Here is a 17992-nt window from a genome sequence, read left to right on the forward strand (position 1 = left end):
GTCGCGCCTTGTAACCTAGAACCAAGTGTTGATTCACTCGCAGAAGAGTGGCCAGTCACGCCAGTGGGCTCTCTAATAATAGGGCGGTTAGCCCGCTTCTCAAGTTCACTAGCAGGGATGTCAGCAGCAGACCGAACTTTCTTCTTTTTCTGGCGGACCTCTACGGCTTTACCCTTGTCCAAGCTTTTTCGTTTTGAGGGAAGCATGGTCTGAGTCTGAGGCGCTACGCCCTGCTTGGCCCTCACTTTAGCGGCGGCATTACGCGCCAGTTTCAACGCATCGGTTGCCATGTTTCCAACTACAAACAATAAGATATGAGTCGATATAAACACAAGAAAGGGTAAACACAAGAAGTCTCAGAATAAATCGCCACAAAGTTAAAGAAAAAGGAAAACTTTGAACGCCACCACACCTCCATGACACAACACTTGCTTTGTGGGCCACCTGTCAAGACCCCCCTTTACCTCCAAAAACCAACCGATCCCCTTACCTCCCCAGGAGACAAGACCCTTAGAGCAAACGAGTACTGACCGGCCGGCGTTTCATAATGAGCCTTAGTCCAGTACAGGAAAAACCGGCACTCCCCACTCGACGGATCAACAAAGAAAGGGAGCTCGCCCTCGCTTAGCACTGGTTCAATCCAAAAGAAGGTACGCGTCCAATTTTTGTAAGAGTTGGCGTACTGGGCAAATATTGATCCAATCGAGTTGCCCGCCTTCAAAGAAACCCAACCAAGCTTCGTCTTCTTGGATGGTGACACTTGAAAGCAGTAGAAAAATGATCGTACAGAATAGACCATGTCAAAATACTTGCATATACTCTCAAAAACTCGGACAAACGCCCAAGCGTTGGGATGCAGTTGTGAAGGCGCAACCTGTAAGTGAGATAACACCCCCATCTCGAACTCGGATAACAGAAACCTCACCTTCTGATCAGTAAAGTGCATTTTGTACACCATAAATCACCATCGTAATTGCTGCTCCACAAGAGGCGCGTCACAAACTCGACGATCAACGCCGACCGCGATCGGTTGCCACTTCGCCTCCATGGCGCCATTTTCAGTTATACTAAAGCTAGGCTCACCTTTATAGTGACTGCGTAAGATGCTCTTGTCAGAATAGCTTGAAGAGGTTGAGGCCACCACTGAGTCAACCCAATCCCGCGCCCCGAGACCATCGTCTGACGGAACAGTCGCCATAATTCTGGAAAATCCTTGAGAGTCCTACCTAGGAGCGACAAACACACAGTCAATCTTCTAAACTTCACTGACGCCAGGAAGACCATTGCAAAAGGAAACGAGATACTCCAACCCACCCTATCAACATCCTTGTCACCTTCAACACCCCCCGCGCCAAAAAAAAAGAAAAAAAAATGAGTTATACAGTTAACTCACCATCAGAATCCGAGGTATCTGATGAACTTGAATAAAAATCTGAATAGCTCAGGTTAGAAGGCCACCAAGCAGGCGGTATCTTATAAAGCCATATATCCTCAAAAATGGCGTCCCACATGCCATACCTTGTAAGGCGACCATCCTCCGGGTGATATCTACCCAAACGATTTTCTGTGGACTCATCATACATGCGACGATGGAAAGATTGGGGAATAGGGGGAATTAGACCATGAGAGGAACGACGGGCGACTGGAGAATGGAGAGGGTGGAAATAATATTCTAAGGGACGGTTTTGACGCAGGCGGTTGATGTTGGATACAGGTCGAATTAATCGCCCAACTCCAAAATCAGAACGCCGAGAAACGCGATGGCGTGAAGGGAGCATCTGCCTCCTAGAGGCGGCACGCAAACCCCCACCAGATCTGGAGCTCTTCTCACCAACCAAATCGTGGCGCCCTCTGCGGCGCCCACTACGGGGAATTGAACACGACGCCTCACCAGCATACGGTAGGATAGGACCCGATACTCTCCCGGGAAGAAGATTTTGAATCTCCTCTTCGCTAAAACAGAAGTTCGGACACCTTCCCGTGGGGAAACCTCTCAACCCCAGGAACTAAGGGACGACTTGGGGCGTAACTAGCAAGACACCGATCGCGTAGCTGGCCCCACAGTACTATCCCCCAGTGCCTCAAAGGCCCCGTCAAACTCCTCTTCCTTAATTTCTACTTCCAGTTCAGGGAGTATAAGGCCTGGAATAGGTTCTGTAAACCTAACCATCGGTACAACAGAAAATAGAGAAGAAGACAACCAGAAAGGAGAATAGAAACGACAAGAGAAGAAGGACTATACCTGAGAATCGCAGGAAAGAAGAGAAAGAAGACCGACACTATCACACCCAACTGAGGATAGGGAACAAAGGCTCTGAGCAATGCGCAAGAGTGTAGGTTTCGCGTAAGGAAGAGCCCTAACAAAGGGGCTCCCCCTCCCTTTTTATAAAAAAAAAAGGGGGGGAAAGAGAGAGACCTCACTTAACCGTACGATGGCATGCTCATCGTGCGGTTACGCAAATCACACTAGACTCACACAGACACGTGTAAGTAACCCTCACTTAACCGTACGATGGCATGCTCATCGTGTGATGAACGGTTAAGGAGAGGGGGCAAAACGGTCACTTCAAAGGGACAAATCACCAGTCGCGTCGCATTAATGCGCCGAACCCTATGACGCTTGGATGCCTGCAGTAAATAGTAATGATGGGATAACTCATCATTACGGCTCCTCGAAAATCGAAAGCCTCTTAAAGTACCTTTAAGAGGCAGCTTTCCGTTTCCATCACCTACCAATCCCCGTCATCAATGACCGTAGGACAGTTATCACCAAGAGCAATCGCCCGTGCTCAAGCATTTCACTTCGCCAAGCGATGGGTCACCAAGCATTTCGCATCGCCAAACGATGGGTCGCCAAATCCTATCTACCAAGGCGCCAACTTATACCCATAAAGCGCCAGTAACTCCCCCTTTAAGGACGCACACCGCCCCGACAAGAACGTCCGGAGTCTTTAACTTGGCACCACCCCACGACTGCTATCAAGCTGGGGGGCTCCTGTTCTGGATGGCCCAAATACTGGGGCGGCCCAACTACACAGGCCCGACCCTCAGCTGGCCCAATCACTCAAGCCCAGCCTCAGCCTTGCCCCACGTCAGCCCTTAGGGCTGACATGGACCCCCTCAACCCCCAACGTAGCAGCAGGCCCAAGGCATACACCAAAATGTCCCATCTTGGAACGCTAACCGTTGAAGGCGACTACGGCAGAAACCACAAAGGGAAACTCCCCCTTTGCCCGGCGCTAACACCGCCAGAGTGCAGAGGGCGCAGCACTGCCACAATGACAGCGCCAGCACGCCTAACACTGCACCATGGGAGTAAATCCCAAGGAGAGTTGACCTCTCCCTCACCAACCCGCTCCATTTCCCTTATAAATAGCCCTCCTGGGCACACCTTAGAGGTATCTTTTATGTACTGTTGTTATGCCCATTTACTTCCAAGTCATTCTCTTGTTATTAATCTGCCATTACTATTAGCTTGCTTGCCTCTTGGAACTATACCCACTAGTCTGGTCTTTACCTCGCCTAGTGGTATAATCCATATAACAACATTACCCTATAGGGTACATAGTGGGCTCACAGAACCTAACGGTACATGATGTATGTAGGTAATGTATATTAAGAAAAAGAAATTGAACTTCTTAAGTAATAGTCATATGACTGAATTTGTATGCATATATGGATATTGGGGCTTTGTCAATTGCTGTCGATTAATGGAATGAAATGTAAGGCAGAAAATTAATAACATTGAAACATGATAACTCAGTTTGAAGCTTAGGACTTGTAAGTAGATGAATCTGAGTTCCAAGCTCTTCTTCTCCCTCTCTATGTTCGGCTACCTTATGCGTTCAAGGCGAGATGCAATTTTGTCATCTCTCTCTTGTTTCTGCCCATTTACTCAACCTTGGAACATAGTGCTATTTTAGCACAAGAAAACCGAATTGGGGATTGGAAAATGACACCCATCAATAGTTGGATTGGTCCTTTGGACTAAAATTATTTACTTGGTCTTGCATGTGTTAAATTATGTAGGCAGCATACTGTAAGCTCCACTAGTGTACTTAAGCCGTGTAGGACGTGCTGTGTATATAATAAATGGATAATCATGTAAAGTTAATGAAAACCAAACACAGATGCATAAGTAGATTTGGGTTTTGGCAATTATGTAAGTAAAAAGTTGGAAGCTTTTGTTTATGGTTAAAGAACCGGACCATCATGCGCTATAAACTTTTGGCTTGGTCTAATGACAACCTTGATAAATAGAAATTAAGTCTGAAGCAATTATACTTTGTAATATAGTCATTAAATCCGACTAAATCCAAGAGTTAGGAAGCATGGGAAATTTTATGTAATGAATAGGAAAAATGTGTAATCAATTCTGACTTGATAATTATGTACTTGATTAGGTGCACAAAGTTCTAGCTAAATGGATTATTCGATGATGTGTTGATTAAAAGTATTAAAGACTCAAGGTATGTGTTAGGCGATATTACCTGATGTGACTATTGACTAGTGTGTGAATTGCGAATTGTTGCTCACATGTGCCTTATGATTATTCTGCCATAAATGATGAAATTATTCAGCCTATGGAAATGTTATGATTATGGAAATTCTGTTATGAAAAGAAAGAATGGCTTGGCAGTATGGCATCCAATGTACATGAAGTATATGTTATGAAATGATGATATATGCATGCACCGTACATCATACCGCACTTGTCTTTCTGTTTGTGTGTGACATCATAGCATGGCATGCATGTACCAAATTCATGTTAGTCTTGAGTCTTAGAATAGTTATATATATAGGACCATGTGATTGAGCACGCATCATATAGGCATCCCTTGATATCAGGGTACTGGGACAGTTGGCGTCAGTCCGCATAGGCCACAGTGGAATTCCCCAAATGATGGTGTCGTGCATGGAATTTCCACTGTGATGGCACGCGCCCGACGGTGCTATGAGCGTGATGAAGGCGTTATATACGCAATATGATATATGATGAAAAGGATATATGATGAAAAGGTTATATGATGAAAAGGATTTCATGTTTGAAGCGACTGTTTATAATTTTGTGCCTAGTTTAATAATATTGCATTATTGGTTTTTTTATTGCCACACTACTGGGATTTTTCTCACCCCTTTGGGGCTGCTATTTTTATAAAATGCCAGGAGGACGTAAAAGCTTTTGAGGACTTGGATATTTGTTGTTGGTTTCTACTATTGGGCATGCTGTTGTGATTGTATTATTTTCATGGATGACTGTACTAATTGTGGATGTTTAAATTATTAGTGAACTATGTTTGCATTCTGTTTTAAGACTTTTAAGAACAGCAAGTGTTTTGAAACGGATTTCAGAACCATTTTTTTTTAAAACTGATTCATGACGTTTTGAAAGCTAAGTTAAAACTGTTTGTGCGAGCATTTTGTAGGTTGGCGTCCCGGGGCTACGAACCTCTGATTTTCTTATAATTTATATGCACGCGTAGCCCCAGCTGTCTAGTTTCATTATATATAAGTCTTTCAACGAAATTCTGAAATCTCGATTTATTATGATTTTTGCAAGTCAGGTCGTTTGATATAAATTCACTGATTTTAACTCTCGCCTTACGAGTTATGTTTCGAGGGGCAAACGACCTTCAAATTACTATTATTTTATATGAACGCGAAGCCCCGGATGTCTAGTTTCTAGATTACAAAGAATATGTTTTTTAATCGTTGAAATGAATTTTATACGAATTTTTAAAGACAGCAAGGTCTGCCAGGAAAGTTATATTTTCAGTAGTTGAGAAGTTTTGAAAGTATACTCTGATTTTTGTGACAAACCCGATTTCAATTATAATTTTTAATTAGCAACATCAAAATGATTTACAGTCTCTAAAATATGATTAAAGAACTCTAATCCGCTTAGGAAACAACTCTCTTGGATGCATACAAGGGAGGGTAGGGTGTTACAATTAGGATATGCCTCGGGGGCATATCCGGATATCAATATTCGGATATCACAGGGTCAATATCCGGATATCACAGACCCAATATCCGGATATTCATATCCGGGATATCTTATCCAGATATTCCGCAAAAGAATGGAGTTATGCATTTTCTCGAAGATATCCTTCAAAGACTCCATTTTTTTTTTGTGTTACTAGACATTCAAACATGCATATTTAAACCCATTTAGGCCAGTGTTCATGTTAGTTACTTAATCACTTCATTTAACATGCCAAGACGTGATCTTTAACATAGAAACTCATGCACAAAGGTAAGGAATGTACTCCAAAGCCTTGTAAGCATAAATGAAAGGCCTTTGAGGTAGGAAAATCCACTCTTTGCTTCCACCAAGCACTGTACATGAAAATGGAGTGATACAAATCACTCCTCTCACCACTAAGAGCCTCCAAGCAAGCTTGATATAGGCTCATACTCCAAAACTGACAAGACTCACACTCACCCTTCCAAGACAGCAACAAGAGTGTTCAAGAAAAGTCTTTTCTGCCTCAAGATGGTTACTTTCATCTCACAAGATGGATCAAGAGAGAGAAAAATGTATAAAAGAGGGTTCTTTGCTAACTCCCATGAAGAAAGGTGTGATCTTCCTTAGGAATGAAGAAGAATGTGGTCTGGAGTTTGGGAAGAGCTGCGTAGGTTTTTGGAATACAATGGGACAAGTGTCTAAACTTCACTTATATAAAGTTACCTCACTTAACTCATCAGTATTAGTTCTAATAGCTCCACTAATTATTTAGCTCCCAAACTTAATATTCTGAACCTAGACATTTTTCTAGGTATTATAATATTTTTATTATAATTTTCGCAGCACTTTGCCGGTACGCATTTTACACGTAGCCGGTATTAGTTCTGACATCAACACTCATTATTCTTACTCCAAACTTGATATCCTTGACCTAGATATTTTTCTAGGAATATTTAAATTTTTATTATAATTTTTCGGGATACTTCACTGGTACACTTCTATACCACGAAGCAGAATCGATATCTACACTTTTCATCCGAAAAGTGACTTTAAGCATTATTCAATTCATTCATATAACCCCCGCTAGAAGCCTGTCAGGAGCCGCTCCTTGTCCGTACCTCTTTGCACCAGCGATCACTCCCCGCCCTCGTCAGCGCTCAGGATGTTACATGCCCACCAGCTCCCGTCTGGTTTGTCCTCGAACCATACCGTACTGTAAGAGAGGCCTGCTCTGATACCATAAAATATAACACCTCGTGCCCACCCGGTGTATTAAACATACAAATGTAATGCCCGGCCGCTTCAAGAATCAACGACTATCTCCACATACTAACACGAGACTTTTTAATGTGCGTTTTCCTCACTCGCACACTTTCTGGGAAAACTTCTCAAGAGGTCACCCATCCCAAAATTACTGCAAGTCAAGCACACTTAACTATGGAGTTCTTCCGTTGCGGGTTACCAAAAAGTATATGTATCTTGTTAGTACATGTAGTACTAATTAATTCCTTTTTACGGTGTTTGCTTTGAAGTTGATTCCTTTTTATTCTTAAAGTTCTTTACTTAGCTTTTGGTGTGATACTGTGATCGATTTTTTTGTGAAGATGGGGTTTTTCATTTTTTTTTATTAAAAAAAAAACAGAGTTGCAATGTTGCATACAAAAGAGTTGCATACAAAAGAGTTGCTTAAGAAATGAATGCTGAAAATAACTACCTACACCCATCTTAAATGCAGGTTACTAAAGCAATTAAAGGTTGTATTTTCCATCAGAGAGGTGCTTAGGTAATGTGCACTTATCTTATTTTGTGATTTTTTTTAACTAAATCTATTTGTTTCTATATATTTACTGCATAATACTTTAGAGTTAGAGGTGAGGATATTCTTCGAAAAAATGCTTAATACTTTAAGATGCATATGTTATGACTATTTAATAAGAGATTAATCATTTAGCTTTGGTCTTATGGATCACTCTGTCTCTGTGCGTGCGAAACCCAACCAGATTTTGTCGTGTCAAGTTTCTGAACATTTGCCGTTAGAACTGATTTTCTAGGATCAGTAATTGATCTCAATTGCTTTAGAATGAGGCATACTTTTGAGCTATTCAATTTTGTAAGCTTAATATTTTTGTTGGCATAGACATAGGGCTTAATGTTGTAGTGACTGTTGATCGTATGATTGATTACTCGATTAGCATAAGTGATGAACATTATAGAACCTATATAGCATCTCGATGTGTAAAACTAGCTGAGCAATTTGCATCGAGTAAAATTGTTGCTTTACTATTATTGATTTTACATTTTTTATTTTAACATACATTCATTGATGACTAATAGTATCTAGTACTTTGAATTTGATTATGCAGACCATGAATGAAGTTTTCGAGCATTATGGAGATTCTGTAAATATTAAGCTGACGCATAATTTGATGAGGTTGATTGCTGAAGGAATTGGAGAGGACGATGCTGCTTGTAGATTATCAGTTGAGATCATATGCTGTAGGTTTTTTTGATGATTGCATTGGTTTTCAATATGTCCATCAGTTGAGATCATCTTTTTTAATACTTACAAATTGACATGTAGGTTGAAAAAGTATGGGCAAAGATAAACAAAAAAGTATAGATTTGTTCTTTAAAAAGAGAGTGGTCTCTGAAAGTAAATCAAATGATGCTCCTACAAGTACAATTTCTGAAAGTGATACTCCTACAAACATGATTTCTGAAAGTGATGCATCTTCTCATGAGCAACCTTCTTCCAAGTGTCACAGAATTGAATATATTGATGACATTATTATAGTCAGAAATAAAATTTTTGAACGTGATCCAGGCAAACGTAAGCCAATTTGGGAATATTCAGCTAATGAAGTCGATGAGATACGGAGAGCTTATTTAATGGTTGGGCCATATCAACCTCAATGCTCCTATCCATTTTCAAAGGAAAAACATCCTCGACGTTTTCAAGCTTCTTGGTTCAAAGAATTTTCTTTGTGGCTTGAGTATTTACCTTCTATAGATGCTGCATTTTGTTTACCGTGCTATCTTTTCACTACAAAGGCTGGTGGGCGACATGGTTGGGATGCATTCACAATCAAAGGTTTTAATACTTAGAAAAGAGTTCATAGCGAAAAAAATTGTGCTTTTCTAAGTCACGTGGGAGATGATCCTTGTTCACAACATACTAATGCACTCATCTCATGTGTAGACTTAATGAATCAGTCTTGCCATATTGATAAAGTTATGCATGCTCAAAGCTCCCAACAAATTAAAAAAAATAGGCTTCATGTTAAGACTTCAATTGATGTTGCTCATTGGCTTACTTTTCAAGGATGTGCTTTTAGAGGGCATGATGAGACTATTAATTCAAGAAATAATGGTAATTTTATTGAAATGATCAAACTTTTGGCATCTTACAATGAAAAAGTTGCAGATGTTGTTCTAAAGAATGCTCCTTTGACCGCCAAGTATACATCACCTCAAATACAAAGGGAGATTTTATATGTTCTAGCAAACAAAGTGCGGAAACAGATTCGCAAAGATATTGGAGACTCTAAGTTTTGTATTATTGTGGATGAAGCACGTGATGAATCGAAAAGGGAACAAATAGCTCTTGTCTTGAGATTTGTTGACAAAGATGGTTTAATAAAAGAGAGATTTTTTTATCTTTATCACGTTCAAGATACATCATCTTTGACACTTAAAAATGCTATTAGTGAAAAACTCTCACATCATTTCCTTGATATAAAAAATATTTGTGGCCAAGGATATGATGGTGCTAGTAACATGCATGGTGAATGGAATGGATTGCAAGCATTATTTCTTAATGAATGTCCTTGTGCTTATTATGTGCATTGTTTTGCTCATCGATTACAATTAGCATTGCTTGCCTCCTCTAAAGAAGTTTCTTCTATTTATCAATTCTTTCAGAATTTGAATTTCATCATTAATATAAGAGTAAATATCTTTTTTGATCCTCAGCAAATTTTACGATGCCTGATTTAGTCCATAGCAAATAAAAAGACCCATCATGGTCCCTAAGAAATTCAAAATGGAACCATTTTAGTCCTTTTAGGGACTAATATGAGTCTTTTTTGAATTTGTGAGGGACCACGATTTCAACTAAATGGGTCCACTTTGAATTTCTTAGGGACCACGATGAGCCTTTTTATTTGCTAGGGACTAAAACGGGCATCGTGAAATTTGCTGAGGACCAAAAAGGGTATTTACTCTTAATATTATCATTGCTTCTTCTAAGCGTCATGATTAATTCTAAGCTGCGCAAATTTTTGAATTTGAACATTTGCAGGCTATTGGTGAGCTTGAAACTGGCACAGGTTCTAACCAAGTAGGTACACTAAAAAAGGCTAGTTGTAACAGCCCGTTGTACATCGGTATTGTTAACATTAATTATGATATTAAGCGCAGTTACAATCACAGCAACTCATTTCTAAAAATGCGAGTAAACTTTTTCCGTTATTACGCGAGTATTTAAAACAATAAAAAGCGTAATAATTAAAAGCTGTGACCGTAACTGTAAACTCTTTGCGGAATATTTATTTAGACTACTTTTATAATTAATAGGATGTCATCTTTCTTTCTTTCAAGTTCTTCCACCACTGGTTCTTTTCCTTTATCAGCAAGTTCTGCTTCTTCGTTGATTTGCTCTAACTCGAGTGGGGAACTATCCTCTTTCATGGTGTCATCAACTGCTTCTTGAATTATATCAACCATGAAACAGTCTCCTCCATCAGTTGGATGTTTCATTGACTCGAAGACATCCATGGTGACTGTCTCTTCGTTCATCCTTAGCATCAGTTTCCCTTGCTCCACATCGATCATTGCTCTTGCGGTGGCTAGGAATAGCCTCCCAAGAAGTATGGGGATCTCAGCATCTTCTTCCATATTTAGAATTACAAAATCTGCAGGGAAGATAAATTTGTCAATTTTAACTAAAAAATCCCTAATTACCCCATCTGGTCATTTGATCGATCTGTCAGCTAGTTGGAGAGAAACTGTAGTTGGCTTCAGCTCTTTGATTCCAAGAGCTCTGCACATGGAAAGTGGCATCAGATTTATACTTGCTCCCAGATTACATAATGTATTTCCTACTTCAATATTTCCTATGGCTATAGGAATACTAAAGCTGCCCGGATCTTTCAGCTTGGGAGGAAGTTTCTTCTGGATGATGGCACTACATTCCTCCGTCAGGGCCACTGTTTCATACTCCTTCAACTTGCGCTTCTTTGACAGAAGGTCTTTCATGAATTTTGCATAATTCGGCATGCTTTCCAGGGCTTCTGCGAAAGGAATGTTCACTTGCAACTTCTTGAAGATGTCCATAAATTTTGTGTATTGTTGTTTCTGGATTTCTTGTTTCAACCGCTGGGGATATGGAACTCGTGCATAAGGAGACGAATCCGCCGGTTATGGTTGCCGGTCCAGAGCTTTCTTTTTCTCCCATTTGAATAGCTTTTTTTCTGGACTGCTCTTTTCTGCTTCTCTTGCGTCTTTTTCTTTCTCCATTTCAGCTACAGGTTCAGCTTCTTACTTCTTTTCAACTGGCAGTTTTTCCACAGGTTGGATCGTGATCCCGCTTCTGGTAACTATACAATTTCATTGTGCATTTGGGTTTGTGTCTGTGTTACTTGGGAAGGTGCCCTGGGTTCTTTCAGTGAACTGTCTTGACAGCTGGCCAATTTGAGTTTCCAGGTTTCGGATAGAAGCTTCTTGATTTCAGAATGAAGCTCTTGTTTCATCTCTGAAAGCATTTGCATTCTGAATGTAGTCCGAGGTGGTCTTGGACAGCTGTGCATAAGCTTTCTCCCACTCTGAAGTGATGCCTTGAGGTGGGGGCTGTTGTTGTAGTGGCAAAGGAGGATTCAGCTGATGGTTTGATTTGTAACTCAACCCTAGGTGTTGATTTTGATTTTTCCACCCTTGATTATAGTTATTACCATATTTGTTCCTCGCCGAATTATTCTGGTTCTTTTGATCGTACCAGAGTCCGTTGACTTTAGCCTTTTCAGTTGTCCTCATGTAATCGCAATCTTCGGTTGCATGAGTACCTGCACAAATACCACAAGTAACTTGAGAGTTACTAACAGAAGAAACTTGAGAATTAGAAAATTTCTTTGTAAGAGCATCTAATTGTGCTTGTTGTTTATTATTAATTTGCAGTATTTGTTCATTCTGAGCCAATATTGCATCATAGCCTTCAAGCTTCATGATTCCCGCTCTCCTTTGTGGTGCTGGAGCATTATCATACTCCTGAGAAGCTAAAGATTCCAACAATTCCAATGCCTCCTCTGGAGTTTTTGTTTTCAACGATCCTCCTGCTGCGGCATTCACCAAGATTCTTGTACTTGGCGTCATTCCTTGGAAGAAAATTCGTCCTTTCTCCCAAGCTTCGATGCCATATTGAGGACACTTTCAGAGTAGTCCTTTAAAACTTTCCCATGCCTTGTACAAGGATTCACTTTCTTTTTGTTCAAAAGTAGTGATCTCTGATTTGAGCCTTGCCATCTTTGAAGTAGAAAAGAATCTGGCCAAGAACTTCATTGCTAAGTCGTCCCAGTTGGTGATGCTTCCTTCAGGTACTGACTGCAGCCAAGCTCTTTCGTTATCCTTCAGTGAGCATGGAAAGAGCCTAAGCAAGATGGCGTCAAGTGAGACTCCATTCCTCTTTAATGTATCACAGTAGAGCAGGAAGTTATCAAGATGAATGTAAGGGTCTTTCGTGCTTCCTCTAGTGAACTGATCTTTTTGAATCAATTGTAACAACACTGGCTTAAGTTTAAAGTTGTTATCATCCACGGTTGGTCTAACAATGCTTGCCGTCTGTGGAATTCGGGCTGGAGTCATGTAGTATCCCAACGTCCGCGGAAGAAGTTGATTGTTCTCTACCATCGGTTCCTCCTTTGGTTCCGTTGAACTTGATGCTTCTTTTGTTTCTTTTGCTTTTTTCTTTTGCGCTTTTTCTAAGTTTTCTTTCTGTCTTTTCTATCTCAGGATCAAAATGCAAGAATCGTGGGTTAACAGTACCTCGCATAAACTAAGATTTAAAAGACGTGCAGAAAAACAAAAGAATGTAGAAAATAGAAAATAGAAAATAAAACAAAAAAAGAATGCAGAATATGCAGAAAATTATGCAGAAACTGTTTTTGCAGAATTTTAAATTGCAGAAAATTAAAACGTCCAATTGTTGCGACTCGGCAAGTGCACCAATCGTTTGGTAATAAAAGTGTACCGGAGTACGAGATCGATCTCACGAGGATCAGATTTTCAAACACTAGTTCGCTAATCACTATTTAGTTGGACAATCAAAAATTGGATTTGAGAGAATTGAAATTGAAAGAAAAACAATCAATAACATGCAATTTAAAAATTCAGAATTAAGAAGACAATTGAAAAAGATGATTGATTAAGAATTTAAAAACAAGCGTAGTTAAGGTTTCGACTTCCCCCAATCTCCTCTATATGCAGTGAATTAAATTGTCAAGAATTCGTTCTTAATATAATGCCAATCAATTCTTTCTAAGTTAATTAGGGCTTAATTCCTTGTTACCCTAAATCTACGTGATCTCAGAAGAACCCTAGTTCCTCGGTTATTCCCCAAGAAAACATGCATTAAGATCAAGAATTCCAAGATTTCATAATTACCCTATGTCTATCCCTATATCACAAGGATTGTGATAAATTTATCAAGTTAGGGTTCATGCACCAACATCCCTATTGTCATACAATTCCCCTAAATCAATCTATAAAGACCAAACTCATAGAAAGCATTAAAGACGGATAAATTTATTCATATATAAAAAGAAAAGAATTCAAGACAATTTAATCCATAAACATAAACGATTCAATTGGGTTCCATCTACCCTTAACTACATAAAAGTCTAGCCTAGCATACTGAATTCAAAAACAATAATAAAGAAAAGAGAACCCCAAGCCTCCATTGGTGTGATGTTGACTTGGTTCCTCAGTGCTCCAACGCTCTGCAACATGATTCCTCTTTCAAGTCTCTATGTAATTCTCTGGATTGGTGTCGAATGAATTAATTTCATTGATCCCAAGCTCCCTATTTATAATCATTAAAGCCATATCTTTTTTAATCCTCCGTCCAATCTCCCCATGAATCTTCTATCAATTAATAAATCGAGATCGATTTGTTTCCCCTTTCACTCCGAATATTACAAATCTGTATCAACAAGCAAATCAAATCAAATCTTGGGCTGATTGGATTCATATTTGGGTGCTCAAGCATGCTACAGGGCGCTTGAGCGTCCTTTTGTGCATCAATTCAGGACTTCTTCCTGCCCATACGCGCTCTAGCGGCCAACTGTGCGCTCGAGCGTGCTCCTCGAAGGTGAAATCTTGCAGGTTTGAGCGCTTGAGCGTGCTAATGGGCGCTTGAGCGTCCTTGATTGCTCAATTTAGATATTTTCCCTTCCTTGACGCGCTCGAGCGTCCATTCTGTGCGCTCGAGCGTGCTGTTCTGGCCCTTGACTTGTAGTGTTTGGCTTCCTTTGATCCATATTGAGCTGCACTCTTTATCATGATTTTTGCCTTACTTCTTAGCACTAATAAGTGTGGTTTTACCTTCAAAATGCAAAGAAAATCAAAACAGCAGCTCTAATTCCTATCTTATGATTTATATGTTGTAAAACCTTGAATTCCATGCAACATATTTCTCTTATAATTTAGCCTAAAAACATGGTAAACCAAAGGTTTATCATTACATTTTATGGTATCAGAGCAAACTTTCTAGGGAAATATCCTTATGTATTGCAATAACCTAAGATACCTTGTTAGTCTAAGTTGTCTTGTGAGTTTCTTTTAGGTCTTGCTATGATAATGCTTGTGTGACCACATTGTATGGGCTTGATCAACTCATCCTTTGTGTAACATGTGCAGAGTTATGTTGCCTTCTAGTAGAACTCAAAAGACGAATGAGGGTCAGCCTGATCCTATCCTGACTGCATTAGCTGAGATGCACGCGGCTAGACAAGCCGATCAGGAGGCCACTAGAGCGGCCAACCAGGCTATGATGGATGCCATTAGATAGGCAAACCAGAAAGCCACTGAGGATGTACTTGAGGCAAATTGATTGGCGAACATGACTATGATGAGAGTCATGTTGGAGGAGGTGAGGACTGGTCGAAATGTTGGCCAGCATCCTCCACCATTGCCTCCATTGCCGCCGCCACCACCTTTACCTTGTCGCCAAGATGAGAATGAGAGTGGAGGAAATCTTTTTCAGGAAGGCATGAGTTAGCGTGACTTGGAAGGTGTTAGTCATCTTACTGGCATGATGCAGCCATACTACGAACCTATCGAAGACCAGGAGACGAGAGACTGTCGACTGAATACTTTTTGCAAGCATAAATCACCATCTTTTGACGGATCATATGACCCGATTGTCGCAGGCAAATGGTTGCAGGCCCTAGACACGATTTTTAGGGTGATGCATGATTTGCCTCTGGCAAATGCAGTTTTCCAAGCTGGAAATTTTAAAAATTAAGTAATAAAAGAGTAATTTAAATACATATTTGCCTATTATCTTTATTCTTTTATGTAAATGATATTTCTCACCTATTGATTGTGTTTTTACAGGAAAAAAGAAATAAAAATTGTAAAAGCCTCTTGACGCAATTCCAAACAGGTGCAGTGATATGCCTTCAGCATATGGGAAAAGCAGACAAAACTGGAGCCAAATGGAGACTTACCAAAATGAAGATCCACGCTCATAGCGTGGATTTCACGTTGATGGTGTGAGGAACCAGAAACTCCCACGCTCATAGCGTGGATTTCACGGTAATGGCGTGAAGATTCAGAGGCAACCACGCTCTTGGCGTGGAACTGGCGCTGAGAGCGCCAGTTTGCAGAAATCACAGCTCGTGCTTTTCAAGAGGCCAATTTTGGAAGATGAAAAGAAGGAGATCTTCGGTATTCTGGACCTAAGCAGACCGTCGTGCGTCAGAAGGAGATCTTCGGAGAGAAATTCTTGTTCTTCTTCTTCTTCTTTTTTCTCTTTTACTTTATGTTTTTATGAATATTGAATTTTTAGCCATGATTATGTTTGGCTAGTTTACTTTTTATTGTAGTTAGGGTCACAAACCCTATGTGAACCCTTGTTACGACAGATTGGTTTATTTCTACTCGTTTACATAAAGTTCTTTATCTTTACCTTATGCGAAATTTATATTCTCTTTATTAGAATTGATCAATCTGATAGTTGAGGATAGTTTGAGGGTTAGAACCCTAGATAGGAATATTGGGGTTTTCATCCAGAAAGGGGGTAGGATAACGGTTCGTATGCATGCTAGGAATAGATGTGTATTGAATTGCAGATGTTTGAATTATCGTGTTCATTGCTTGATTCTCATGAGGGGTTGCTAAGGGATTAGGATTCCAATTGAGATTAAAGGGTTAAATTGACACGGGATTGAGATTTAACTAATTATTCTAGATGATATTTATCTGAATATTTATATAAATAAGTATTTTTAAATCAATCCAAAGTAATAAGTGGGGATCATATGGTGAGTACGCTCTGGCTACAATGAAAACCAAGGATTGTTAGCAAAGCCTAAGAGAGGTATCCTTCAACTGGAAGGTAATAATGTTGTGCTGGCTAAAAACAGTTTGTTATCTCAGCAAGTAGTAAACTTGACATCAAGGCTTGACAAGATGCAGCTTGCTGGTGTTTAGACTAAAGCTGCCGCTGTTGTGTGTGAATATTGCCAGGACAATCATGAGTCTAATGAATGTCCTGAGATGCCTTCTGATTCACCTAAGCAAATGCAAGTGAATGGCATTTGGTATGATCAAAGACCTCAACAGCAAAATGTTCAAAGAGGTAAGAATTTTACTCCCGGAGGTAATAATTATCAACGGAAGATTCAAGGCACAGGTCTTGATTACAATTCCAACAACTACTTGCAGCCTCCACCAGTCCAAGCTAAGGAACCTTCTGATTTGGAGAGGTTAGTTGGACAAATGACTCAACACTCCAATGCCTTCATGGAAGAGACTAGGGCCAATACTAAAAACATAAGTGCTTCTATCAAGAATTTGGAGAATCAAATAGGCCAGCTGGCTAAACAAGTTGCTGATAGAACTTCAGGCACTTTCCCTAGTAACACGATACAAATCCCAAGGAGAATTGTATGCTTGTCACAACTAGAAGTGGTAAGGTGGTAGAAGCTCTAGAAAAGCTGAGCAAAAAGGTGAAAGCTAATGAGAAGCTTAAGGCGGTTGAGGAGCCAGAAAAAGAGGAGGTGATTCCTTCTGATGTTAAGACACCTCTTCAGAAAGGTGAAGAAAATGAGCCACCTATTGTTGCTGAAAAGAAGAAATTTGAGCTGAATCCCGAATATGTGAGAGCCATGGCACCTTATCCTGAAAGATTCAAGAAGGATGATCAGAAGCAACAGTATGGAAGGTTTCTTGATATATTCAAGAAGTTGCATATCAATCTTCCATTTGCTAAAGCCTTGGCTTATATGCCCAATTATGCCAAGTTTATGAAGGACCTGTTGTCAAGAAAACACAAGCTGTAGGAATGCCAAACGGTGACACTCACCGAGGAGTGTAGCGCTATCATTACGAAGAAGTTTCCTCCTAAGCGTCTTGATCGAGGGAGCTTCAATATTTCTGTTGAAATTGGTAACTCAAAAATTGGCAGGGCATTATGTGATCTAGGGGCTAGCATTAATTTGATGCCCCTTTTCTGTTTGTAATTCCTTGTGCATCACCGAGTTGAAGCCTTCTTTGGCATCTCTTCAACTTGCTGATAAGTCTGTAAGGAAGCCTAGTGGAATAATATAAGATGTTCTTGTGAAGGTGGACAAGTTCAACTTCCCTACTGTGTGGTGCTAGACATGGAAGGGGGAGCTGAGATGCCTCTTTTGCTGGGTAGACCTTTCTTAGCTACATCTCGTGCCATGATTGACGTTGAGAATGGGAAGCTAGAGTTAAGGATGAATGATGAGTCCATTACCATCAATGTCTTTGACTCTATGAAATAAT

At 40.1% G+C, this 17992-nt stretch overlaps 2 protein-coding genes and 1 non-coding gene across 3 annotated transcripts; 2 read left to right on the forward strand and 1 right to left on the reverse strand.

Annotated features, from left to right (window-relative positions):
• The first annotated feature begins 8560 nt into the window (after nucleotides 1–8560).
• LOC133292798 (uncharacterized) lies at nucleotides 8561–10279 on the forward strand. Its single transcript, XM_061491250.1, has 3 exons — nucleotides 8561–9059; nucleotides 9168–9599; nucleotides 10269–10279. The coding sequence occupies exons 1-3, from the start codon at nucleotides 8561–8563 to the stop codon at nucleotides 10277–10279; spliced, it is 942 nt and encodes a 313-aa protein (XP_061347234.1).
• A 114-nt stretch (nucleotides 10280–10393) lies between these two features.
• Nucleotides 10394–11302, reverse strand: LOC133292799 (uncharacterized). Its single transcript, XM_061491251.1, has 3 exons — nucleotides 11041–11302; nucleotides 10577–10881; nucleotides 10394–10426 (listed from the first exon to the last, which is right to left on the reverse strand). The coding sequence occupies exons 1-3, from the start codon at nucleotides 11300–11302 to the stop codon at nucleotides 10394–10396; spliced, it is 600 nt and encodes a 199-aa protein (XP_061347235.1).
• A 1069-nt stretch (nucleotides 11303–12371) lies between these two features.
• Nucleotides 12372–12478, forward strand: LOC133292804 (small nucleolar RNA R71). The gene has a single exon (XR_009748974.1). It is a non-coding gene; the product is annotated as a small nucleolar RNA R71 (small nucleolar RNA).
• The last annotated feature ends 5514 nt before the right edge of the window (nucleotides 12479–17992 follow it).

The sequence above is a fragment of the Gastrolobium bilobum genome, unplaced genomic scaffold (genome assembly GCF_033153095.1).
Source record: "Gastrolobium bilobum isolate Gb01-03AN ecotype WA unplaced genomic scaffold, APGP_CSIRO_Gbil_v1 utg76343, whole genome shotgun sequence".
Classification (NCBI taxonomy): Eukaryota; Viridiplantae; Streptophyta; class Magnoliopsida; order Fabales; family Fabaceae; genus Gastrolobium; species Gastrolobium bilobum.